Source organism: Ovis aries, chromosome 1, assembly GCF_016772045.2.
Source record: "Ovis aries strain OAR_USU_Benz2616 breed Rambouillet chromosome 1, ARS-UI_Ramb_v3.0, whole genome shotgun sequence".
Taxonomy (NCBI): Eukaryota; Metazoa; Chordata; class Mammalia; order Artiodactyla; family Bovidae; genus Ovis; species Ovis aries.
In genome coordinates this window covers 144,631,816-144,659,499 of record NC_056054.1, presented here as the reverse complement: position 1 = coordinate 144,659,499, position 27,684 = coordinate 144,631,816, and the positions used below count along the sequence as shown (strand labels likewise).

The following is a 27,684-nucleotide window of genomic DNA, read 5'->3' as shown; positions in this document are numbered from 1 at the left end:
TTCCTCGGTGAATGTTTGGCCAAAGGTGTCCTCTTGCTTGGAGTGCCAAGACTGCATACTACCGTTTATTTGGGATCCATAAACAGTTATCATCCAAAGTCAAGCTGCCACTTTGGAGTGCTGCCAGAACCAGGACTGGAGTCCATTGAATCTCTCTGCCTTTCTCTCTCTCTTTCTTTCTCCCTTGCTGTCCCCACTGCATCAGGGGTGGGTACAATTTTTCTGCAAACCCTTAAAACAGAAGGGGTATGATCGAATCTCATTTCCCAGAGAGTAGAATTCTCCACCATAGAGAGTCGGATGTTTGAACAGAAGGAGCCCTACCTAAGATGAAACCACTTTGAACTTTGGCCCACCTCCCCTCCACCCTTTTGTTGTTTGAAAAAACCTACCTTTAATCTACAAAGGCAACTTTCCTTCTAAGAATAAAATGGTCACTTTCTGATACCAATCTCATTAGGGACAGAAATAAAACAAAAACTCATTTCACCATACAGATTTTTTTATACGACTTCAATATGAGCCTTAACAGAAAAAATACAGCTGTTCATCTATATCTCTTACCTTTAAGAAAAGGGCCATTTGTCTCATGGTGAAGAATCTAGACAAGACTAAGGTAACCATAATTGGAACTCTGCCACTAACTTACTATGTTAGTAAAATCAGGGAAATTATAGCAATTTCACAAATGAAACATTTTCTGTCTCTAAACATTACACTTTTCTTGAAAATCATCAAATATCATGTATTGTATTAATAATTTCTATGAAGAACTCATAGAAGCTCATATTTAGTAAGCATCAAGAATTATATGGCTAGGGTAATATTCTAAACTTATAAAATCTAATTCAATTTTATAAATAAACTCAATTAATTCTGTTATTTATATTTAGATTTTCCAGGCATCTAAAAAAGTATTATCTTCATGGAACTGAAAACAGGATTCCGTTTCCATAAAATAGTTCTCTCTTCTCATGTAAAACACTTGTCTATTTAATTTATGTACTTTATACAATTTTTACTTGTGTTGTTGTTGCTGTTGTTGCTGTTTACTTGTGTTGTTGCTCAGTTGCATCCGACTCTCTGTGACCCAATGGACTCCAGCAGCCAGGCTTCCCTGTCCTTCACCATCTCCCCAAGTTTGCTCCAACTCATGTCCATTGAGTGGCTGATGCCATCCAACTATTTCATTCTCTGCTGTCCCTTTCTCTTCCTGCCTTCGGTCTTTCCCAGCATCAGGGTCTTTACTTATGCTGACTTGTAATTATTTGCTAATTTTTATTAAGTAGTAAGAGTCACATAAACATATGTTCAGTTCAGTTCAGTTCAGTCACTCAGTTGTGTCCGACTCTTTGGAATTGCATGGAAAAAGTAAGAGAGTTCCAGAAAAAACATCTGTTTCCACTTTATTGACTATGCCAAAGCCTTTGACTGTGTGGATCACAAAAACTGTGGAAAATTCTGAAAGAGATGGGAATATCAGATCACCTGACCTGCCTCTTGAGAAACATATGTAGTCCAAAGTAAAACTTTGTATACTATCATGTAAGAAATGAATCGCTAGTCTAGGTTCGATGCAGGATACAGGATGCTTGGGGCTGGTGCACTGGGATGACCCAGAGAGATGATATGGGGAGGGAGGTGGGAGGGGGGTTCAGGGTTGGGAACTCATGTACACCTGTGGTGGATTCATGTCAATGTATGGCAAAACCAATACAGTATTGTAAATTAAAGAAAAAAAAAAAGAAAATTAGTATTTCCTTGACATCAAATAATCTAATTTAAATCCATATTTCTTTAAAAACAAGCTTTCAAACCTTAATATTATGACTTTTATTATAATGTTTCTGACTAATATTACCAAAAATTAAAATAGATATCCAATTCTTTATTTTTGGATCATATTGTAAATTACCACCACATTCAGTTTTACATCAATTCCTCATTCAATAATTTATTCACTCTCTCATTCATTAGTCACTGATCAAACCTTCTCAGACAGTGATGTGTGTTTCAAATTCTTCAGGTTTTTGTAGGACAAAAATGTTTCATGTTTACCAGTTTTCAGATAGCCAGTATATTTTACTTTTAGCATCTTATCTGACAAACTTAAGGTAAGAATATGCATAACGTAGTTATAAATTAAGAGCATTGAATTAAATGCTTTAGTGGAGTTTCAAAGTATGATGGGAATAGTGATAGAAAAAATTACAATGAAGAGAATTGGGGAGGCTTCATGAAGAAAAGTTGCATTTGAGCTTATCTTTGAATGACTGGGATTGAGTTTTAGTCACTAGAGAACAGAAGAAACAGCACAAATTAAGATTCAAAGGCAAATAAGTACAAGATGTATTGAAGAATGATGTAACGCAGTGCAGCTGGAATATAGACGCCACTTGAGCACAACACAATATGAGACTAGAATATTAGAAATAAGTCAGGCTGGGAAAGCGCGTGTGTGCCATGCTAAAGAATAGAGAGTCACCCTTTGGTAAGCAAAAAGAAGTCAGCGAAGGTTTTTTAACCAATACAGAGACCCTTGGAAGATTATTTTAGCAAGATGACAGCTGTGATCATTAAGAATGGATGTGCTCACATACACAGAAGTCAGTATCTCTCTCCAGTCCCTTACTATTTCTTTATCAGTGCTTTTCTTTTGAACAGAAAGTCTGTTTCTGTGACTCACCATGACACCCCCCACAGGTCACCCACAAATGCATAAGTATGTAAAGTGTAAATATGCATTTACATCCATTGGACAGAAAACAATTTTTTTTGACCTTTCTTTTATTGATGATATACTGTAGTGAATTCCTAAGGTTGCTGTGACACATAACCACAAATACAGTGGGTTAGTACAACAGAATTTATCCTCTCACACTGCTCGAGGCTAGAAGTATGAGGTCAGGGTGTTAGCAAGCTATGCTTTTTTGCGAAGGCTCTAGGGAAGGATATTCTTCCTTGCCTCTTTCTAGCTTACAGCGATTGCTGAAAATCTTTGGCACTCCTTGGTTTGTAGATTGCAGCTCTAATCTCTGTCTCTATCATCACATGGTGTTGTCCTTTCTGTCTCTGCCCTCTTTTTATAAGGACACCAGCTTTATTGGGTTTAGGGTCCACCCTGCTCCATCTTGACCTCATCTTGACCTGATTACATCCTCAAAGACCTTATTTCTAAATAAAGTCACATTTACAGGCATGAGGGTTAGAACCTGAGCACATCCTTTGGGGGGCATGATTCAACTCATACCACATACCAGAACCATTTTAAAGTGTGAAATTCAGGACCTCCTGTAGTGAAAAATGTTAAGCTATCTCTAAGAGCCTTGTTAAAGTTACATCAGGGCTTTCCAGGCGACTCAGTAGTAAAGAATCCGCCTGCCAATGCAGGACACGTGGGTTCAATCCCTGGATCAGGAAGATCCCCTGGAGTAGGAAATGGCAACCCTCTCCAGTATTCTTGCCTGGAAAATTCTATGGCCAAGAAGCCTGGTGGGCTACAGTCCATAAGGTCACAAAGTGTTGGACACAGCTAACATACGCGCACACACACATAAGCTATTAACACGTATTACTGAGAAGTGGTTGGTAGGCAGTGTGACCGTGAAGGAAGAGCAGATGACTTTTGCTGTCTGATTCTTCCAGAAAATCTGTTTCATATGTGTTGCTGCTGCTGCTGCTAAGTCATGTCAGTCGTGTCCTACTCTGTGCGACCCCATAGATGGCAGCCCTCTAGGCTCGCCTGTCCCTGGGATTCTCCAGGCAGGAACACTGGAGTGGGTTGCCATTTCCTTCTCTAATGCATGAAAGTGAAAAGTGAAAGGGAAGTCACTCAATCGTGTCTGACTCTTAGTGACCCCATGGACTGCAGCCCACCAGGCTCCTCCGTCCATGGGATTTTCCAGGCCAGAGTGCTGGAGTGGGTTGCCATTGCCTTCTCTGAATGTGTTATACCTTGCCAAAAGATCACATCACCAGTTGTGCTTTGCTTATTAGTTTATTTAAATATCATCCTGTTTATCACAGTTATAATCAAAGAAAGGATCATTATCAAAACTGTTGTTTGATTCTTTCTTCATACTGCCTTTCAAGTGACTCTTGTCTCCAATTTCCTCTTTCCCTACCTCCAAATCATCAGTTATTCTGTTTCTCCACTGCTGCCCATTTATCACACACAAAGATAAAGCTCAGTGTCAATTGCAAACATAAAAAATGTGTGTGGTGTCCCGTCGTCTGAGTTAATGACGAAATGTAAAGCAATACAACTCCTGTTTGCCTAAAATAAAGGCCATCATCAATAGCTATGTTACAAGGTAGGCCTGCACTAACCAAACAGTCTCCACAATTTAAACAGTATTTTCTAAACTTGTTGATGAACATTTAGTGAAAGAGATAATCAGAAGTGACGATAAAGTATGCCTACCCAATTTCAATCTGCCAGGACCGTCACTTTCAAATGAGAGTGGATTGGTTTGACGGCTCTCATAATTCTTCAGAATTATTAGGGGCTAGCCACTGCTTTCTGCCTCATAGCTTCTCCCTCTCTCTGATGTGTTCCAAATTAATTCTTATTTATGTTTCTTATCAAGTCATAGTTTATTTTTCTGCCACAGAATAGTGCACTCCTACAAATGCACAACTATATAGTGAACACTATAAATAACTGCCCAGTGTTGTTTTCCATGGCAAAACGGTGTAACGCAAAATGTTTATGCTATGCACACTTTCATTACTTTCTATTGATAATTGAAATCACTGTCATTTGTCAAGTTAGCAAATAGAGACGATGATATGAAAAAAGAACTGCTCTTTTTATGCATCATGATAAGTCAAAATCATATTTTCTTTTGCAAGAAACAGTAAACTTGAGCTTAACTTTGGTTCTAGACAGTAATGATTTTCATGATGTTTTTGAATAGAAAAGAAGAAAGTAACAAAAACTCAACGGGTTGAGTGAATTATTTAAAAGCTAGAATTTTTAAACAGACTGCTAGAGAATGTATTGAAATCAATCATTTATATTTCACTGGTGAAGTTTTGCCATTTTTCAGTGGTTGGTTTGATTCATTTTGTTGTCATTATTTAGAAATCCCATGTACCTCTCAAATAAAGATTTTGTTTTTCTTTGTAGTTACCTGCTTTTTTAAAGAATCTGCTGTCTTGTTCAAGTCATCACAACACTCCTATTTTTCAAATATATAAAGCATATCTCCAGGTTTTCCCCAAGCAAAATGTCAATTCTGGACATTAGTTTCATTTTATTTATACAGCTAGAGAATTTATTACACGTGTCATAGTAAATACGTTTAAGCCAATAAGCTTAAAATAGTCCTAATTCAGTAGTGCGCAGGGAATTTATATTCTAGTACCAAAAAAGGTACATTCAGCACATATTGCCATAAATTTGTTCAGGTGGAACAGGATCAAGTGACATTAACAGTCAAGCAGCAGGCATGGTGTGACAGCTTATAGACAGACAATGGAATGGAACTTTGAAGATAGGAGCAGCTGTATCATATTGTATCCTGCAATTAAAGCTATTAAGGCAGAAGAAAATCATCTTCACTTTCATGATTCGGGGCTCTCTCTCTGCTTTGTCCCAGTGAAGCCTGATATATTATATATTTCATCATGACAAAACATAATTGATGTCATGAATATTTTAAAATGATCACTGTAGAATATATGCTTTTGAGAAACACTGTATTTATTATTATAAATGTTTCAACACTTATTTTGAATTATATTGGAGATCATGACAGTATAGTTTAAAAATGTTCTCAGTGGCAAATGAGTCATTGTGAAGACTACCTTTCTAATTAACTCCACAATAGTTGAAGTTTCTTTTTAATCTCTTCCAGAAATTATAAAAATAATAGCTTCTCCCTTGGAGTTAAGAAAGATAAAACCACAATAAGTCAAACAATGTACAGTGTTCAGAAGCCACTTCTATCTTCATGAAAATTAAAGTGTAAAAATTCTAGGGGTAAATGTAATAGACAGAAACCACTTTCACTCCCTCAAGAATATATGTCCCTATAGTACTCTTTGGAGACTTGTTAACATAAAATATTAGAAAAATTAGCCCTATATTTAACTCAGAGGTTTGAGCATTTATAATTAAACCTACGCTGTTCATTAAGAGGAGTATTGTTTGGGATAAAGAAAAGAATTAACATAAAGACCCTGAATTCTAGACAGATCAGGGATCAAATTCTGGCTCTGCCACTTATTAGCTGAGTGACTTGAACTAAAATGAAAAGATTGTCAGTATTAGCCTTGAGGCTATTCTTCCATTATTTCCCATGTGCTAAGAACAGCGCCTGGCATGCTGGACACTTAATACCACTTGTTGAATAGGGGAATGGATGAATGAAAGCTCTTGGAAGACATTCAGCACAGTATTTGTATTCACCTAGATATTACATCCTTTCTGATTTTGACTCCTTCTCTCCTTCACTTTCCACAACAGTAGATTGGGACAATATAATCTACTGAAGTTGGTGTTGGAATGCATGCATGCAGGTTAAGCTGCTTCAGTCATGTCTGACTCTGTGTGACCCCGTGGACTGTAGCATGCCAGGCTCTTCTATCCATGGGATTTCCCAGGCAATAATATTGGAATTAGTTGCCACTTCCTTCTCCAGGGGATAGTCCCGACCCAAGGATGGAACTCGCATCTCTTAGGTTTTCTGCATTGATAGACAGGCTCTTTACTGAATACTTGTGTCCAATTATTATATGTTGCAGAGTCCTTCATTCTTTTTTAAAAAAGACTAAGAGCAGGGACCATATTTTTCTAAAGTGTAAGCAAAATAAATGATCCTCCACAAATTTTGAAAGACCGTTGAGAGAAAGAGTTCACATGTATCTTTCCAAAATGAACTCACCTTTCCAACTGATAAGATCAAGTGTAAAATAAAAAACTAATTCTGATACATAGAAGTAGGGTGAACAATTTACAAATAGGTGTGATAATAGGTTTTTGATACTCACTTCCAGTCTTTCTGTTATTTTGCAAGATAAGTTATGGATGGGTCTCATGACAAATATGCTTCCCAACTCTCCCTATGGTGTCCAGCCAGGCTTGCTAGAATTCTGAGACAGACTGGAAGCTGGTGTTTATAGCACAAATCAAGGGATGATTCATAGCTTCTTAAAAACACTATTTCTTTTAAGGAAAGTTATCCTGGATGGCTACCATTTAATTAAAAATATCATACTGCTTTTATTCTTTCCTTGTTCAGAGTTAAGGAGAAAGATGTATCAGACAATTTTAAACCATACAATCACCATATGAACATATCCAACCTCCGACTTTATCTTCCAAAACTGACTTTAATAAAGTAAAAATTACCTTTTATCTCATAGATTTTTTTATTCATATACAGAGCTTGCCAGAGATGTCATTCTCTCACACAAAATGAATGTGACTGCCTTTGTGAAGAACATAACTAACATGGTTCCCCGTACCCCACGCCACCTCTATATGCCCCATCTCTCTAGTCTGATAAATTCACACTTTACAGAAAAGCAGGGATCCTGGTGCTGACTTTGTTTTACAGGATGCCTCCCTAATTGGCTCCAGGGTAATTAGACACTTCCGAAACCCCCTTACAGCTGTCCTGATATAGCCATATAATGCTTTCCATATTTTCCAGAAAAGTTAACTATTTTTACTGTTTTCTCAATCGCTGGTTTTAATTTTTTTTCTGGATTAAAGGAAAACAAAACAAGACCAAACCCTGAGTTTGCAAACGTTTAGTCAAGACTTTTGAGTAGATAGGGCTTCCCTGGTGGCTCAGATGGTAAAGCATCTGCCTGCAATGCAGGAGACAGGGGTTTGATCCCTGAGTTTGAAAGATCCCCTGGAGAAGGATATGGCAGGCCATCCAATATTTTTGCCTGGAGAATCCCTTGGGCAGAAAAGCCTGGTAGGCTACAGTCCACGGGGTTGCAAAGAGTCAGACACGACTGTGTGACTTCACTCACTTGAGTGGATAAGGATGTCTGTGTTCTTTGATAGGAGCATTGTGTTTGTGTTGCTATGAGTCTGCTAATAGGTTTTACTTATGTATCCATAGACACCTGGACTAAACTGGAAGCCAGAGCAAACAAGAGAGAAATCACAGTCTGCAAAAGGACATGATATTCTTTGTGTCTTTTTTGTAGATGAAAGGTGGTATTTTTGGAGATGATGCTGATTTTAGAAAATTGTTTTTCTTCTTCAGTGTAGTGTGAAATATACTGTTTGAAACAGGTGTTGAAGTCCATGTGTGCATGAACACAGGTATACTCATTAACTCTAACCTCTTTCATTCAGCAATTTGTCTAATAGTTACCCACAAGAAGATGGTTGCTAAAGGAATGAACAATGCATATATTTGTTTAAAACTGGTGAAGAGGTTTCATGGAATGTTAAAGCCTGAAGCTGCTGGCTTTTCCTTAATGATTGTCTAGAATGAAGAACTTAGGACCTGAGAAATGTACTGTTGAGAGTCAAGTGATATATCTTCAGGAGTATGGAGTGGGATGTATTCTCCAGATGATGAAGGGGTAGAAGTTTGAACTTTGGGATGGAAAATATAAGTTTAGGATAGAAGGTGTTAATAAGGGGACTTCTATGAAGGATAGCCTTTTTTTTCTCTGCTATCATTTTCTTTGGATTCTAAGAACAATCACTTTTAGCACCAAGATTTAAATGTTTTTCCTCCTATACCAATTTTCTCCTACTTTTCAGTAAATAACATTGCCCACACAAAGCATTATGCTGGAGGGAAATGGAGGGGAAGATCAGTTAAAGCTTGTGTGACCCTCTAAACATCAGTGTTCCAATAAGGCCAAGGAGATGGTTAATTTTGGAATTGCAAGGGATGCAGCAGAAGTAAAGCCTACAGAGCCCTGTGAGAGATGGAAAGAGAACTGGATGAGTAGAAGTCAATGGAGTTTATGCAGGCCCCTGCACATAAATGAGACAGACTCCCTTTATTTTCCTAAGGTACTAGCATGTGGAATGGGGAACAGATGTGTGCTTGGTTACAAATGCATTTTATTTATTATTAAAAACAATTTGATTATTTCATTATTTTTCCAGTTTTATTGAGGAGTAGTTGACAAAGGTTTATATGAAGGGTACAATGGGATTTGACATATGTGTATATTTTGAGATGATTACTATAATCAAGATAATTAATGCATCTATCACCTCACATAGTCATTATTTTTTTGTGTATATGGTAAGAACATTTTATATCCACACTCTAAGAAAAATCCTAGTATATACTACACTATTATTAACTGTAATCAACATGCTGTATATTAGCTTCCCAGAGCTATTCATCTTATAACTGAAAGTTTATACTATGTGACCAATATCTCTCTGTTTCCCTCACTTCCAAGCTCCTGGAAACCATGATTCTACTCTCTGTTTCTGTGAATTTAATGTTACTTTTCAATATTCTACAATGTGAGATCACACAGTATTTGTCTTTTTTTGTCTGGCTTATCTCAGTTAGCATAATGTCCTCCAGGCTTGTCTAGGTTGCAAATGGTAGGATAAATGAAATGTGATAAACAGACATATACACATCCATGTGTACATGCACACACATACATGTGTGTGTGCATAACAACCAGCCCACACACACACACACACACACACACACACATATACACGCAAGACCCTGATGCTGGGAAAGACTGAAGGCAAAAGGAGAAGTGGGCAGCAAAGGATGAGATGGTTAGATAACTTCACTGACTCAATGGATGTGAAACTGAGCCAGCTCCAGGAGATAATAGAGAGCAGAGGAGCCTGGAGTGCTGTAGTCCATGGGGATGCCAAGAGTCAGACATGACTTAGCAACTGAACAACAATATATGTGACAAAGATCTTTTAAGGAACTAGAGGTAAAACAGTGAAGACAGTGAACATTTCTTCCTTCTTGAGCTTATGTTCAAATTTAGGAGGCTGACAATAAGTGAGCAGAGTCTGTTAGTTAGGGTTCTCCAGAGAAACAGAACCAATAAGATAAACTTATACCTTTATTGACACTGATAGCAAAATAGATATTCTGAGAGAAAGATGTTAAGAAAATGGCTCATCTGATTTTGAGTGCTGTTCAGTTCAGTTCAGTTCAGTCACTCAGTCATGTTCGACTCTTTGCGACCCCATGAACTGCATGTTCATCACCATCTTAGACTCATGTCCATCGAGTCCGTGATGCCATCCAGCGTTTCTCATGATGTACTCTGCATAGAAGTTAAATAAGCAGGGTGACAAGATACAGCCTTGACGTACTCCTTTCCCTATTTGGAACCAGTCCATTGTTCCATGTCCAGTTCTAACTGTTGCTTCCTGACCTGCATACAGATTTCTCAAGAGGCAGGTCAGGTGGTCTGTATTCCCATCTCTTTCAGAATTTTCCACAGTTTATTGTGATCCACACAGTCAAAGGCTTTGGCATAGTCAATAAAGCAGAAATAGATGTTTTTCTGGAACTCTCTTGCTTTTTCCATGATCCAGTGGATGTTCGCAATTTGATCTCTGGTTCCTCTGCCTTTTCTAAAACCAGCTTGAACGTCAGGGAGTTCACAGTTCATGTATTGCTGAAGCCTGGCTTGGAGAATTTTGAGCATTACTTTACTAGCATGTGAGATGAGTGCAATTGTGCGGTAGTTTGAGCATTCTTTGGCATTGCCCTTCTTTGGAATTGGGAGGAAAACTGACCTTTTCCAGTCCTGTGGCCACTGCTGAGTTTTCCAAATTTGCTGGCATATTGAGTGCTGACAAGTGGAAATTCGCAAGGAAGATTAACAGGCTGGACGTTCTTGCAAAAGTTTATATTGGGGTTTTAGGGCTGAAGGCAGTTGAGGAAGAATTTCATCTTCAGTTCAGTTCAGTTCAGTCGCTCAGTTGTGTTCGACTCTTTGCGACCCCATGAATCGCAGAACGCCAGGCCTCCCTGTCCATCACCAACTCCCGGAGTTCACTCAGACTCACGTCCATTGAGTCAGTGATGCCATCCAGCCATCTCATCTTCTGTCGTCCCCTTCTCCTCCTGCCTCCAATCCCTCCCAGCATCAAAATCTTTTCCAATGAGTCAACTCTTCGCATGAGGTGGCCAGAGTACTGGAGTTTCAGCTTAAGCATCATTCCTTCCAAAGAAATCCCAGGGTTGATCTCCTTCAGAATGGACTGGTTGGATCTCCTTGCAGTCCAAGGGACTCTCAAGAGTCTTCTCCAACACCACAGTTTAAAAGCATCAATTCTTCAGTGCTCAGGCTTCTTCACAGTCCAACTCTTACATCCATACATGACTACTGGAAAAACCATAGCTTTGACTACACAGACCTTAGTTGGCAATGTAATGTCTCTGCTTTTCAATATGCTATCTAGGTTGGTCATAACTTTTCTTCTTAGGGAGGCCTTAATCTTGCCTCTTACAGCCTTTGACTGATTAGATACAGCCCACCTATATTATGAAGGGTAATCTGCTTTACTTAAAGTCTACTATTTAAATGCTAATAACATCTAAAAAATACCTTTCACAACAACATCTGGAATGGCACTTGACCAAGCAACTGGGCATTATAGCCAAGCCAAGTTGACACATAAAACTAACCCAAAAGAGAAATAAGGAATATCATTTTAGGAAAGGTAGTCATAGAATTCCTCATATAAAAGATGGGATATCTAAACAAAAGTGTGAACGAAGTAGGGCGTGATCTTTGAGAATATATTGAGGAAAGTCTTTCCAAGCAAAACAAAGACTATGGACACATGTCCTGAGGCAAGAATATCATCTGGTGTTTGAAGAACAACCATATGGTGTCCACTATGGTTGAAGTGCAGTGAATTAGGGAGAGAAAAGATAAGATCAAAAGGCAGCAAAGGTTTATTTGGCCTTTTAAGGAGATTTTCTGTTTCTTTTAAGAGCAGTAACAAGCCATATAGAGTTTTGAGTGATAACTTGTATGACCTGACGTAACTATTAAAATGTTCATCCTGGCTATTATGTGATGAATAGACCACAGAGAGAGACAAGAGTGGAAGCTCAAAGACGAGCCAGGAGTCTCTCACCAAACAGTGGTGGTAGTTTGGGATGCCATGACGACAGTGAAGTTGGTGAGCAGCAGTCAGATTCTGGACATATTTAGAAAGTAGGCAACAAGATTTCCTGGTGTTTCAGGTAATGGTTGTAAAAGCAATAGTGAAATAAAAAACTGATTCTGTAGTTTTGAGACTTAGCAACTAGGTGAGTGGTATTGACATTTACTGAGAGGAGAGACCACTGGGATGGAATCTAGGGAGTCAAGATTAACATTGAGATGCCTATTACAAATCCACATTGAGAAATCAAACATATAGCTGGATATGAGTCTGGGGAACAGCTGAGGTAAATTTGGCAGTCATTAAAATATAGAGGTATTCAAAGATTTTACTATAAGAAGAAATCATTTAGAAACTCAAGTTGAACGGAGAAGATTATCGGTCTGAGGCTAGAATCTGAGACACTCACACACTATTCCGTTTTTCTACACAAAATTTACAGATGTCATCAAGATTCAGAAAAATTACTGGGCTTTTCATTGATACTGTATTATAGATTGATTAACATCATTCTGTATTTTTTAGTTCAACTTTTCACTTTTAATCTAAATACAATTATATTTACATTTGAATTTAAAGAATGAAGAGTAGGATTTTTTAGGTAAGGATCGAGAAATGGTTATGGAATTGGGCAGTATGGTAGACTTTATATATGAATTTATGTAGCTGTTACAACAATCTTGGCTTTGCATATCTTCCCCTTTTTATGGATAAGAAAAAACTGAGGGTTTGATGAGGTAAAATAGTTTGTCTATCATGTATCATTTTACCAGAAGTATAAACATAGACACCAAAGACAGTTTCATAAGTGTTTCCATTATAAATGTTACTTTGCTGACTTCCTGGACTTTACAATATAGCTGTTAACCAAATTCATTATGAAATGTTAATAGGCACATACTTCATGAAACACTATAATTTCATAAAAACATAAAACCTTGGATAATTAAGAAATATCCATAGTTTTCCTAAATTCTTGATATGAAAGTAAAACCTAGACAGGGTCTGGATTTCACACATGGATTTCAGATTTTGTATTTGGATAGCATCAATGTTCTCCTTTACAGGCTATTTAAGAGACCTTCTCTAAAACCCATTATGTGATCATTTTCGCCCAATATTCAAGGACTTTTATAGCATAACTGGTTGACCATATGCTTCTTCCATATGTCTGATGATGCTTAAAAAGAAAAAAACCAGTACTTGCAATATAAAGGAAGTAGAAAATAGTCTATAGCCTAAATAAGATGTCCAATATTATATAAAATAATATCTAACACAAGAATGCAGGTTTATGATTGTCAGTGAGTGAATGATGAATCATTTAATCATATCTAAGGTAGTAGGTACCTCACTGCTAAGACATTTAAGTTTTAATCACTTTTCACTAATTGAATGTGAGGCTGTTTGGCAGCATTAAGATATGACAGGGCATGTTTTACTACTCCATTAATACATAACTCAGGCACATTCAAATATCTTAAACAACTTAAAGCAGGTATTAATTAACCAATAAAACATAACCCAGAGCAAATGAAGGCTATTGCATTCTCCCCGTGTCATAAACTCTGGAATAAGGTAGAAAAGGAAAAGAATGAAGACAAAGTGCTACCAAATAAAGACAAATTCAGGGCACTGCCAAGGAGAAGATTCCGTAAGCTATTATTACGTCTTTATTTATAAATGTTGACCCCAAACACACACATGAGAATACTTTTTCTCTTTATAAACAAAGTGAGGTAAAATTTACAGAACATAATTAAATATGTATTTAAAGTGCATAATTTAGGACACAAAGTGGCATTCAGTACACTCACAGTGTCAAGAAGCCAAAATCTATATCAAATTCTACAATATTTTCTCATTCCAAAAGAAAATCCTATACTCATTGAGCTCTGACTAATTTCTTACTCCTTCTAACCTCTGTTGTTGTGGTTGAGTCTCTAAGCTGTGTCCAGCTCTGTGCACCCCCCATGGACTGCAGCACCTCAAGCTTGCCTGTCTTTCACCATCTCCCATGAGTTTGCTCAAATTCATTTCCAATGAGTTGGTGATGCCATTGTAGCTTCTGGTAAACACCAATCTGTTTTCCATCTCTATGGATCCAACTATAATGGATAGTTCATATAAACTGAATCATACAATAACTGTTCTTTTGGGCCTGGCTATGTCAGTAAGCGGGATAAGGAAATGACAACCCACTCTAGTATTCTTGCCTAGAGAATCCCGTGGACAGAGAAGCCTGGTGGGATGCTGTCCATAGGGTTGCACAGAGTCAGACACGACTGAAGCGACATAGCATGCATGCATGCATTGTAGAAGGAAATGGAAACCCACTCCAGTACTCTTGCCTGGAAAATCCCATGGATGGAGGGGCCTGGTAGGCTACAGTACATGTGGTCACAAAGAGTCGGACATGACTGAGCAACTTCACTTTCACTTTTTCTTGTCACTAAGCAGTCTTCCCAGGTGGCGCTAGTGGTAAAGAATCTGCCTACCAATGCAGGAGACCCAAAAGAAGCAGATTTGATCCCTGGGTTGTGAAGATCCCCTGGAAAAGGACATGGCAATCCACTCCAATATTCTTGCCTAGAGAATCTCATGAACAGAAGAGCCTGGGGGGTTGAGGGTGGGCTATAATCCATAAGCTCACAGAGAGTCAGACATGGCTGAGCATGCATGTCACTAAGCATAATGTTTTTGAAATTTTTCCATGTTGTAGCATGTATTAGTACTTTATTCCTTTTTATGTCCGGATAATACTTCATTGCATGTATATACCACATTCTGTCCATTTATCCATTGATACACATCTGGGTTGTTTCCAGCTTTTTGCTATTTGCAAATAGTGTTATTAAAAAATTCATATACAAGTATTTCACTTGTTTTCAGTTCTTTGGGGAGTGGAATTGATGGTCTTGTAGGTGTACTCCTAAAAGGTAATTTTCCTTAAATTTTGTGTTAGTATCTCAATATTTTAAATTATTTTATTTGTGAAGCACACTCAAGACATCAACATTTTCATAAAATATACAGGAGAAGAATTAAAAGATATTTTCTAACTCTTCATAAGAGCTTCTAAATTGAAAGGAAAGAAGAAATTTATTTAGTATCTTACAGCTTAGAGAAGAAAACTGACTTTGGAAGGAGTGTTTAGGTCCAGCGATAGAAGTTTGTGCTCTGTAACAACATTATTTTGGGTTATAGAAGAATACGGGTCAGTAAATGGATGGGTCAGCATGGGTCAGTATATGGATGCAGATACAGCAAGAGTGTCATAAAGAGAAAGCCTGAAGGCATCCATATGATGTAAGATGCAAATATAGAGAATATGAGGGCTTCCTTGGCGGCTCAGTGATAAAGGATCTGCCTGCCAATTCAGGAGACGTGGGTTTGATCCCTGTTCTGGGAAGATCGCACATGATCCCAGATCCCAGAAGGTCCCACACGCTGCAGAGCAGTTAAACCTAAGTGCCAGAACTATTGAGCCTGTGCTCTAGAACCCAGGAGCCACAACTACTGATCCCAAGCGCTGCAAATACTGAAGCCCGAGCATCCTCGAGCCTGTGCTCCACAGGAGATGCTGCCACAGTGAGAAGCCCTCGCACCACAGCTAGAAAGTAGACCCTGCTCGCTGCAAGGAGAGAAAAGGCCACGCAGCAATGAAGACCCAGCAAAGCCAAAGTTAAATAAAATAAATAAACATTTGAAAAAAGAATGTGGAATTTTAAAAAGCAAGGAAACATACATGAAACAACTACAATGTATTTAGTATATATTTAATATTTATTAGAAAAGGATAGAGCCTCCTAAAAGAATAGGATATGGGGAAATAAAACCAAAGCAATGATCTAAAGCGGTTGATATCTTGGCTTCAAGAAGATATCATTGGATGAATTTTTCTTATTATACATTTCTTAAATATATTTTGTCTCTCATTTGGATTTAGGTGCTAGGCTATATTAACATCACAGGTTTGTTTCAGAGAGACAGTGACAAAAGAGCAAGTGCCAAGTGTCAGGGATGCCTGTGTTGATGGGTGAGCTTAACAACTTGGAAATACCCAAAGAAACAAAAGAGAGGAGGTATGTGCTATGGTTGACAGCAACAGTCAAATAGACTTCACCCACATGTAAATATTGAGACAGTCATGATACCCTGCACATGTGCAGAAACATGCCTCAAACATGCCATTCTCTTTTATTGCTGTTTTCCACTTTGAATGTACATATCCCTTCCAAGAATGCAAACACTCTTACTCTAAAACATAATATTTTACTATTTGCTTTAATTAAATTTGAAAAGTATGAAAACTTAAAATTCAAACATGTACACCTGTGGCTGATTCATGTCAATGTATGGCAAAACCAATACAGTATTGTAAAGTAAAATAAGGTAAAAATAAAAATTTAAATTAAAAAATTATTATACAAATTACAAAGGGTTATTTAAATTACTAAATATTTTAAAAGGCATATAACTATAAACGTGTGGTTATGTGCTTATAAACACATAAACATTAACTATCAACATATTAAAATGGGTGTAACTATAATATATAAATAAGTCATTCAGTTATTTCCTATTTCATGTGTTTGCTCATTTTAGTGGTAAAAGTTGGACAATTGGCCAGAAAATTTAAGTTAGTTGAATGGAGATCTTCTATTTACTCTAAGGAGAAAGCAGCCAATGTTCTGGCTAAATTATACAGGAAAATTGATATAAATATGCAGGAAGAATGAAGACTGTATGACAGCAAAACTTAGAAACATAAAAAAGATCAAAATGATTATTTTTCTGTTCTTTCTTTCTCTGTGCCCTTTTGTAAACTCAATGTCAAGAGTTCTTGTCTGTGACAATCTTGCCATCTAAGACAGACCATGTGCAATAAATTTCCTAGAGACCTGAAGTGAAAAATAACCTTAAAAATAGTTGGGTTTTTTTTAAATGGTACCCTAAGAAGTCAATGGACCAAGTGCAAGTCTATGAAAGAACATGCATAAAGAAGTGAATACATAAAACCGTTAATATCTAATATATTTAATATATCAGATCCTATTATGTTGATTAGTATGGTTAATTCTCATCTATTTACAATAATTAATACTGGAACCAATTGATAAAATGCACAGATTAAAAAGCCTAATATGGCCAAAAATTGAAACCACATTTATCCTTAAGCCTACATTTTAAAAGTACTAATAATATCTCACAACACTAGATAACTTTTTTCATTTGCTTTTATTTATAATCTCCAGTGCCACATCTGACAAACAGTGATGAGAGAAAACAGGGAAGAAAATAAGGGTTTTCCTTGTCTGGAAGTTAAGGTTCTTATTTCAGAAGAAAGCAGTATTAACTGTAATAAATACATTCTCTCGAGTAATTTTTCAATATAAATATGGGCATAACACCAAAATAAGGATTTTAAAAAACACGGAATATCTTTCTGATTAATGTTACATGTACCAGGAGTTCTTTAAATGAGTCCACACTGAGCAGTATATTTCTGAATTCCTTTCCATCTAATTCATTTTCTATTTCCAACCCAAGTCAACTGACTAGTTCTCCAGTAATTTCCAAGTCCTTTGGGTAAATCAATCTCTCTCATCCAACTTAATATTAATTTTTAAGCATTTTGGCTTTGTATGTGGAATGTGTGGGTATGTGGGGGAAAGTACTGAATTAAAAGATGAGGGGAAGGCAGGGAATGGCATGCATATGGGAGATCACATGCTGGTATGACTGATATATACCATACATTAATATTCATTAATGGTACATATAGTGATTTTGATTAAACTTCAGTAATCAAGTGAATTAATTCTACAATATTTCTAGTTTAATTAGGGCAATTGTTCTAGTCAATCTTCTTTTACTTTTCTGTTGCTTTTAACCTACTGATTCTTAAAGTTTTAAAATCCTTAAAGCCAAATAATCTATAGAACATAAACCACATGATACCCAAGGGACACACACACTAATGCCCCTGTTTCCAACTCTTTCTTCACTTCAATCTAACAGTTCCATTCTGTGACCTTCATTCTGGAACTCCTTCAAATTGGAGTTGCATTTTTTAAACAAAATATTATCTAAAATGTGTATTTTTCTTCATGAATAACTTTAACATAGGGATATATTAGTCTGGGAGGAATGTATTTTCATCTTTTCTTATACTCCTGACAAATTTTAAGCACTCCAAAATAACTCTTGGGTGCAATTTAGTGCTTTCTTCTGGCAAAATGTAAATGTTTTTACCTGTGTAAATGACAATTGCTTTTGCTTTTAAACCTTAATAACAATGGAACCTTTAGGGATCAGGAAAGCAAATATATATTGATTAAAAATAAAAATAAAAAATATTGGGGTCCCATTGGGCCAAGGAGAGAGGACTATTAATGCTGTGGCTAACTTTGCCAAAACTGTTTGAAATTCATTCAATATTGCCATGATATACCACTGAAAAGTGGCTTAGGTTGTTACCACAAGAATGAACATCAGCCTTGACTTTCTTTAACCTTAGTGATGGAGACTCATCATCAGCCTTAAGAAATTAGATAAACATAATTTCTTTCTTCATAAAAAGTAGGAAGTGGAAGGTAAAAAAGAAGGAAACATTTTAAGGAAAACAAATCTCTGATGCTAGAAATGAAAGGTTAAACTCAAGCAAAAGCTTGTATTCAGTCTATCAGGAGAGCATTTGGAAAGAGGGAAAAATACTTAATCAGGAGCCTGGGATAATCACAGATGAGCAAGGCAAATAATATATGATTATTTCTGAAATACTCATTTCAGTTCGAGGCATGTGCTAATGTGCATTTTGAGAGCCTTTAAGAAAACATGCTTATTGAAATTAATGTTTCCAGAGTTACTGGCTTCTTGTCTTCAAGCATAATTTTATCATAATTGAATAGGGCAAAAATATCTCATTACGATGTTAAGAGGATTTCTCTCATAGCTCAACTGGTAAAGAATCAGCCTGCAATGCAGGAGAGCCAGGTTCAATCCCTGGGTGGGGAAGATCTTCTGGAGAAGGAATTGGCAACCTACTTCAGTATTCTCACCTGGAGAAGCCCATGGACAGAGGAGACTGGCTGGCTACAGTCCATGGGCTTGCAAGAGTCAGACACGACTTAGCAACTAAACCATCACCAAGATATTAAGATGTTTATTAAAGAATATTTAGGAGATTACCTTTTATATTTAGAAACTTATCTTTATAAACTTTTGGCAGTTTTTATAATTTAACTCATCTGGATTTACATGTGTAGAAATGAAAGTTATAATTTAATACAAAATTCGTTTTGCTAAAAGTAATAACTTAGAAATTTGAACTCAAATGACCATGTTAAAAGTTATAAATAAAACAATTGCTTTATTCATCATGAGCTGTGTCTTGGGTAATGACAATGTCTACTAAAAACTTTTCCTTGGAAATCTAGTTAATCATAATGCTTTAAAACTGAAAGATAATACATAATAATATGGTTTAAGTTTATAATTTTACACATGAAAAAAGTTCAAACTGAGAGAGGTTAAGACTCTGCCAAAATGTCCACCTTACTCAGGCCATGAGGATAAGAATGCTAGAATCTTACCTCTGATCCAGAACCTTCTCTTGTTTTGGCTTCTATTTATCCTGACTGATTTTAAGATAAGGGCAGATAATATCTCATTTTAGTAATGAACAGAATCTAGGCACTTTTCCCCTTGTAAAACCCACCAGTTACCATTCTTCCTTTTTTGGTACCACTAAACCTAGAAAATCCCATAGACGGAGGAGCCTGGTGGGCTGCAGTCCATGGCGTCGCTAAGAGTTGGACACGACTGAGCGACTTCACTTTCCACTTTCATGCCTTGGAGAAGGAAATGGCAACCCACTCCAGTGTTCTTGCCTGGAGAATCCCAGGGACAGGGGAGCCTGGTGGGCTGCCGTCTATGGCGTCGCACAGAGTCGGACACAATTGAAGCGACTTAGCAGCAGCAGCAGCAAACCTTAAGGAGACAAGTTCCTCTTTTAGATAAAATTATATGAAGTCAGTACTATTGCTCCAACTGTCAGACTCATCAACAAAAGAATAAAAGTGAGGACTGTGCCACAATTCCCACAATCAAAATCATCTTTCTAGATGATATAATAAAACAAAGGCTATAACTGACTTTAGTGACATTGATCTTCTAACTTTAAAAGTGGTATTTTTCAGTAAAATCATATCATATCACTCAGTCATATCTGACTCATTGTGACCCCATGGATTGTAGCCTGACAGGCTTCTCTGTCCATGGCATTTTCCAGACAAGAATACTTAGTGGTTTCCCTGCCCTTGTTCAGGGGATCTTCCCAACCCAAGGACTGAACCTGTGTCTCCTGAACTGCAGGTGGCTTCTTGACCAACTGAGCCACCAGAGAAACTTTATATGAAGTCAGAACTAGTTCTCCAACTGTCAGATTCATCAACAAAGGAAGAAAAGTGAGGACTGTGCCCTGATCCCTGTGTCAGAATAATCTTTCTAGATTGTACGATAGAACAGAGGCTACGATTGACTTTAGCGACCTTGATCTCCTAACTTTAAAAGCAATATATTTCAAAAAAATCATATCTAAGTTTTTTTTAAAGAAAATCCCTGACATGCTTGTTTTTCATCCTCTATCCTAATAAAACACTATTTCTCATTGACTCTGAGGTGGAATGAATTATAAGGTAGCCCTCAAGATATCCACCCTCTGGTGTACATGCCTTGTTTAATTTTCTTGTCTGGAGGGGTGATAGCTGTGGATAGAATGGGATATTACCCTACGACTTATGTTACATTACTTGATGAAAATTATTTTGGAGATGTACTTAAAGGGAAATTATTTGTGTAGTTCAGACCTGATGACTTACTTCACTTAGTATGATAATCTCTAGGTCTATCCATGTTACTTCAAATGGCATTATTTAATTCTTTTTTATGCCTGAGTAATCTTCCACTGTATATATGTACTATGTCTTCTTTGTTCATTCCTCTACTGATGGACATTTAGGCTGTTTCCATGTCTTAATTATTGTAAATAGTGCTGCTATGAACATCGGATTACATGTATCTTTTTGAATTAGAATTTTCATCTTCTCTGGATATATGCCCATGAGTAAGATTGCTGGATCATATCATACTTCTATGTTTAGTTTGTTAGGTAACCACCATACTATCCCCCATAGAAGCTGCAATGTGCAAATTTACATTCCCACCAATAGTGTAAGTGGGTTCAAACATAGGGAAATTTTTGAGAAACAGAATTGCATATAATTCAGTTGTACCCTGGTCCATGGCCCATTCATTACTAGAAAAAATACCTGCAGGACAAAGATAGTACATGGAAGGCAAGGGAGATAATGCCCCTTGTCCTCTGTCCTAGGATATTGCTGGCAAGAGCAAGGTGCATAATGTGAATTGACTAATGATCCCTGGACAACTTTGAAGATATTCACATGCCCTGGCATGCTTTTAAGAGGATATAAAAGTTGATGTGGCTCTTGATATATTGCATAGAGGTAGCCCAAAGGGCTTCATTCCTGAAAGAATCAGTGTAAAGAAATGACAGAATGTCTTCAATGTGGATTCTACAACCCAAAAGAAAATTATGAAACCTGAAATTCAGTTTTTCTTTCAGTAAATATTTAATGGGCTTCCCTTGTGGCTCAGCTGGTAAAGAATTTGCCTGTAATGTGGGAGACCTAGGTTCAATCCCTGGGTTGGGAAGATCTCCTGGAGAAGGGAAAGGATGCCCACTCTAGTATTCTGGCTTAGAGAATTCCATGGACTGTATAGTCATGGGGTCGCAAAGAGTCAGACACCACTGAGTGACTTTCACTTTCACAATGTCAGGTACTGTAATAGTTCCTGAGATTATAGCAATTAAAAATAATTCCATATAGTTTTAAGTTCCTGTTATATACAGTATGGAGGACTTCCCTGGTGGCTCAGAGGTTAAAGTCTCTGCCTGGAATGCAGGAGACCAGGGTTTGATCCCTGGGTCAGGAAGATCCCCTGGAGAAGGAAATGGCAACCCACTCCAGTACTCTTGCCTGGAGAATCCCATGGAGGGAGGAGCCTGGTAGGCTACAGTCCATGGGGTCGCAAAGAGTCGGACACGACTGAGCGACTTCACTTTCACTTTATATACAGTATGTGTATAAAATGGCTAATAAATAAATGAAATGTAAATATATAATATATCAAATATTATGATAGAGGATGAGATGGTTGGATGGCATCACTGACTCAATGGACATGAGTTTGAGCAATCTCTGGGAGTTGGTGATGGACAGGGAAGCCTGGCGTGCTGCAGTCCTTGGGGTTGCAAAGAGTCAGACATGATTGAGCCACTGAACTGAACTGAATATATCAAATGGTGATAAGTGCTACTGAGAAATGAAAAGCAGAGTAAAAAGATTAACACTTTCAGAAATTTCAGACTCATCATTACAACTTATCTTTCCCACTTAATATGTCCCCATGAGTGTCTAATAGACCTTTCAAACTATTGAAACGTCAACCATACTTAAACTTAATTTGAGAATCTCTCCTTATGCTGGGATTTCCTTTCACAGCAAATGACTATACTATCAAGTCATAAACCAAAATATTATTCCTGATTTCTCGGTGTCACTCTATCAGCAGTCTGTTTATTTTTTTAGCTTTTAATTGTACATTGGAGTATAACCTACTGACAATGCTGTGACAATTTTAGGTTCACAACATAATGACTCAGCCAAACATATACACATATTCATTCTCCCTGAAAACTCTCCTCCCATCCAGACTGCCACATAACATTGAGTAGAATTCCCTGTGCTATATGATAGATCTCTGCTGGTCATCTACTTTAAATATAGCACTGTGTACATATCAATCCCAAGGTCTCTAACTATCCCTCTCCCACCCATCCCCCCAGTAACCATAAGTTTGTTCTCTAAGTCCATGAGTCTGTTGTTTCATAAATTAGCTCATCTGTATCATTTCTGTTTAGATTCCACATATAAGGGATATCATATAATATTCTCTTTCTCTGTCTGACCTATTTTACTCAGTAGGACAATCTCTAGGTCCATATCTGTTCCTGCAAATTACATTATTTCATTCTTTTTATGGCTGAGTGGTGCTGGAGAAGACTCTTACGAGTCCCTTGGACTGCAAAGATATCCAGCCAGTCCATCCTAAAGGAGACCAGTCCTGGGTGTTCACTGGAAGAACTGATGCTGAGGCTGAAACTCCGATACTTTGGCTACCTCATGAGAAGAGTAGACTCATTGGAAAAGACCCTGATGCTCGGTGGGATTGGGGGCCGGAGGAAAAGGGGATGACAGTGGATGAGATGGCTGGATGGCATCACTGACTTGATGGACGTGAGTCTGAGTGAACTCCGGGAGTTGGTGATGGACAGGGAGGGGCCTGGCATGTTGCGATTCCTGGGGTCGCAAAGAGTCAGACACAACTGAGCGACTGAACTGAATATTCCCTTGTATATATTTCTCTCTCTAAACATACCTGGCATATAGTCAGCACTCAGTGAGCGTCTGATAAATGTATGAAGAGAGGTTTGAGATTCTATTAATAATTACAGAATCATGAGGTAGAAAAATACATTGATTGTCCACTCCGACTTCTCTTTAGTGTCCCCCTTTTCTCTTCCTCATCCTTCTTCTCTTTCGGTCATCCAATAGTAAATTCTACATTCCAGAGTGTTTCCTGGGAATAATGTCCCTACAGTTTGTTTTCTACATTACAAAATTATAGACTTTCTTTACAGTTTTCATTTTTAGAAAATGAACTTTCATCTTGCTCTCTCTCTCTCTCACACACACACAGACACACACACACACACACACACACACGTGCAGCTATGTGCATGCTCACTCAAGATTTTGTAGCCAACGTAGGATCTTAGGTAACCAATCCCTCTACATCCCTCACCTCTTTTTCTCCTTTCATCTCTATCTTTTTCCTTTTTTGCTTCCTACATTTTCCCTCTCTTCTTTCCTATTTTTATGGAAGTGATCTCTATCCTTCTGAGACTAAAGTATGTGCCTATAATTCATCTTTTTCTGCCACCCTAGCAATTTTTTCCATTAATCACTTCAGCCCTAATCCTAACCCTTTCTCAAAAAGAAAAAAAAAATCAAATTCAAATACCATTAATGAGTCAAACTTGAATTCTTCCAACCTTAAATTTCCTTCCAGACCTTTCCCTCTGTCACTCCCCCAGCTGTTCTACTGTGTATTCTTTCTATTTTCACATCTCTCAGTCACATCTCAATCCATCATTTTTTTTGTACCCACATCAAGCCAGGAATAAATCCTTGTGAAGGCTACCAAAAAAAATCTATCCAATTTTTTTGTTTAACAGAAATTTCTCGACCATTATTTATTTATTTATTTTTACCCAATAGCAACATTTGACTGATAGCAAAGTATACCCTCCTCTCTCATTTTCTTATCCTATCTTCCCAAACTTCAACTTTTATGTGGTTAGATTTTTTTCTCCTTGATACTTATCTCTTCTCAGCCTTTATACTCTTATTTTTGAGGCTGATCCAGTACCAAGTTCTCATTTCTAACCACATATACTTAGTCCTTACAAATCTGAATCTCCAGTCATATAGTTTCTTGAAAGCCGCAGACTTATGTATGTTATAATTACTTTCTGGGAAAGCTAGAACTCCAAAGGAGGTAAGACAGTACAATGGACGAGAGACAATTTCTTCAATAAACGGTGCTGGAAAACTGGACCGCTACATGTAAAAAAATTAAATTAGAACAATCTTTAACACTATACACAAAAATAAACTGAAAGCAGCCCTGATTCCTCCCTCTCTTTGTCTTCATTTCCAATCACTCTGTGAACATGACCTTATAAAAATGTCTTTCGGCTCCAGTGTTTAGGTTTTCTTAGCGGCCGCCCAAGATGAACCGATTCTTCAGGAAAGCGAAACCCAAGGCTCCGCCGCCCAGCTTGACTGACTGCATTGGCACGGTGGACAGCAGAGCAGAATCCATTGACAAGATTTCTCGGCTGGATGTTGAACTAGTGAAGTATAAGGATCAGATCAAGAAGATGAGGGAGGGACCTGCAAAGAATATGGTCAAGCAGAAAGCCTTGCGGGTTTTAAAGCAAAAGCGGATGTACGAGCAACAGCGGGACAATCTCACCCAACAGTCATTTAATATGGAGCAAGCCAACTACACCATCCAGTCATTGAAGGACACCAAGACCACGGTTGATGCTATGAAATTGGGAGTAAAGGAAATGAAGAAAGCATACAAGCAAGTGAAAATTGACCAGATTGAGGATCTACAAGACCAGCTAGAGGATATGATGGAAGATGCAAATGAAATCCAAGAAGCACTGAGTCATAGTTACGGCACCCCAGAATTAGATGAAGATGACCTCGAAGCAGAGTTGGATGCACTGGGTGATGAGCTTCTGGCTGATGAAGACAGTTCTTATTTGGATGAAGCAGGAGCTGCGCCCGCAATTCCAGAAGGTGTTCCCACTGACACAAGGAACAAGGATGGAGTCCTGGTGGATGAATTTGGATTGCCACAGATCCCTGCTTCGTAGACTTTCATCATTCAAGTATATCGTGTAAAATAAATGCATATTCTGGGACTGGGGAATATTTATCTTTCCAAGTTTGCCATAACAGATTTAGGTTTCTTTCCTTTCCTTGGAGGAAAAGTTAATTATTTTGCTTTTTTTTTTTTTTTTTTCCTATAAGAGACTCATTGCTTGGAGGAGGCTTTCTTGATACTAAATTTTTATTCCTTTTCTCTTATGAAAGACTAACTTAAAATTATCATTGGATATGTCCATCTTAATTCCTTAATAATAATAATTTTGAAATAAAACCAAGGAAATGGAAAAAAAAATGTCTTTCATTTGTTATCTTCTCTATCCCCAAGTATTGCTTGCCATCTTCTCATTTCCTTCTGCTATTAGTCTCTACTCTTGTTCTTTTCAGTATGTATATGAGAGTCTCTTGAAATTACCATTTTCATCATTTTAATTTCTTGCTGGAAATTCTTCAACATTTCTTGGGATATAGTTCATGTTATTCCTTGTGTCTGAGGTTTTGGATTGTGGTACAATTATCTTACTTTTACTTATTTCTTTGAATTAATGATTTTAAAATCTGGAGATACCCTAATGTATTAAACTGGACAATGTTTCATAAGTTTCCCCCTAATTTTCAAGTGAAATAAATTAGCTTAGTTAGTATTATGTAACAAAAAGTTCTCTTAAAGAGGAGAGTGAAAAAGTTGGCTTAAAGCTCAACATTCAGAAAACGAAGATCATGGCATCCAGTCCCATCACTTCATGGGAAATAGATGGGGAAACAGTGGAAACAGTGTCAGACTTTGTTTTTTTGGGGCTCCAAAATCACTCCAGATGGTGATTGCAGCCATGAAATTAAAAGACGCTTACTCCTTGGAAGAAAAGGTATGAGCAGCCTAGATAGCATATTCAAAAGCAGAGACATTACTTTGCCAACTAAGGTCCGTCTAGTCAAGGCTATGGTTTTCCAGTAGTCATGTATGGATGTGAGAGTAAGACTGTGAGGAAGGCTGAACGCTGAAGAATTGATGCTTTTGAACTGTGGTGTTGGAGAAGACTCTTGAGAGTCCCTTGGACTGCAAGGAGATCCAACCAGTCCATTCTGAAGGAGATCAGCCCTGGGATTTCTTTAGAAGGAATGATGCTAAAGCTGAAACTCCAGTACTTTGGCTACCTCATGCGAAGAGTTGACTCATTGGAAAAGACTTTGATGCTGGGAGGGAATGGGGGCAGGAGGAGAAGGGGACGACCCAGGATGAGATGGCTGGATGGCATCATGGACTCGATGGATGTGAGTCTGAGTGAACTCCGGGAGACAGGGAGGCCTGGCGTGCTGTGATTCATGGGGTCACAAAGAGTCAGACACGACTGAGGAACTGAACTGAACTGAACTGAACCATTATAATTTAAACACAAAAAATTTTGAGGCACGGATTATACACTGAATAGATCCCATATTTTCTGTTCACAAGATAAATGCTTTGTTGTCAAAAGTGAAATACAATAGCATGAAGGAATTATAATATTATACATTCCCTTTCTAAGAGTAATAAACAGCAATTTTCACTTTGAGATTCAGAAAACTGCTAAAACAGGAAAATAAAGCATCCTTTAGAATTTGCCCTCACACATTTATTTTGATTTTTCTAATATTTGAGAAGACTTTCACTGATCCTTGCCAAATGTCATCATAAGACATTTCAAAGATATATGAGTTTTCATTATAACACAACCAGAGATTTTCTGAGTAAACATTTTTAAAAAATATTTGTTAGAAAATCTGTGCAGTAAACCTCAAAGGCCTAACTCCCCTTACACAAAGGGTATGTGTTCCAAGTCACCACTGCAATTCACAATTGTCGTAACTCAATGCCCCTCAGCTTTCTATATGAACAGTAAAAATCTTTTGCATAGCCCAAATCATTAGCCTAGAAAGGGGAAGATCATCAACCCAAATTAACTAATCTTACGGAGTCAC

The 27,684-nt window shown here is 37.6% G+C and overlaps 1 protein-coding gene and 1 pseudogene across 1 annotated transcript; one reads left to right on the top strand and one right to left on the bottom strand.

The window, feature by feature from the left end:
- LOC132657596 (craniofacial development protein 2-like) overlaps positions 1-27,684 on the bottom strand; it is a 163,772-nt pseudogene that overhangs the window by 95,516 nt on the left and 40,572 nt on the right.
- Positions 25,025-26,020, top strand: LOC101123009 (charged multivesicular body protein 5). Its single transcript, XM_042230256.1, has one exon. It carries the CDS (start codon positions 25,056-25,058, stop codon positions 25,710-25,712), a length of 657 nt encoding a protein of 218 aa, XP_042086190.1. The 5' UTR covers positions 25,025-25,055; the 3' UTR covers positions 25,713-26,020.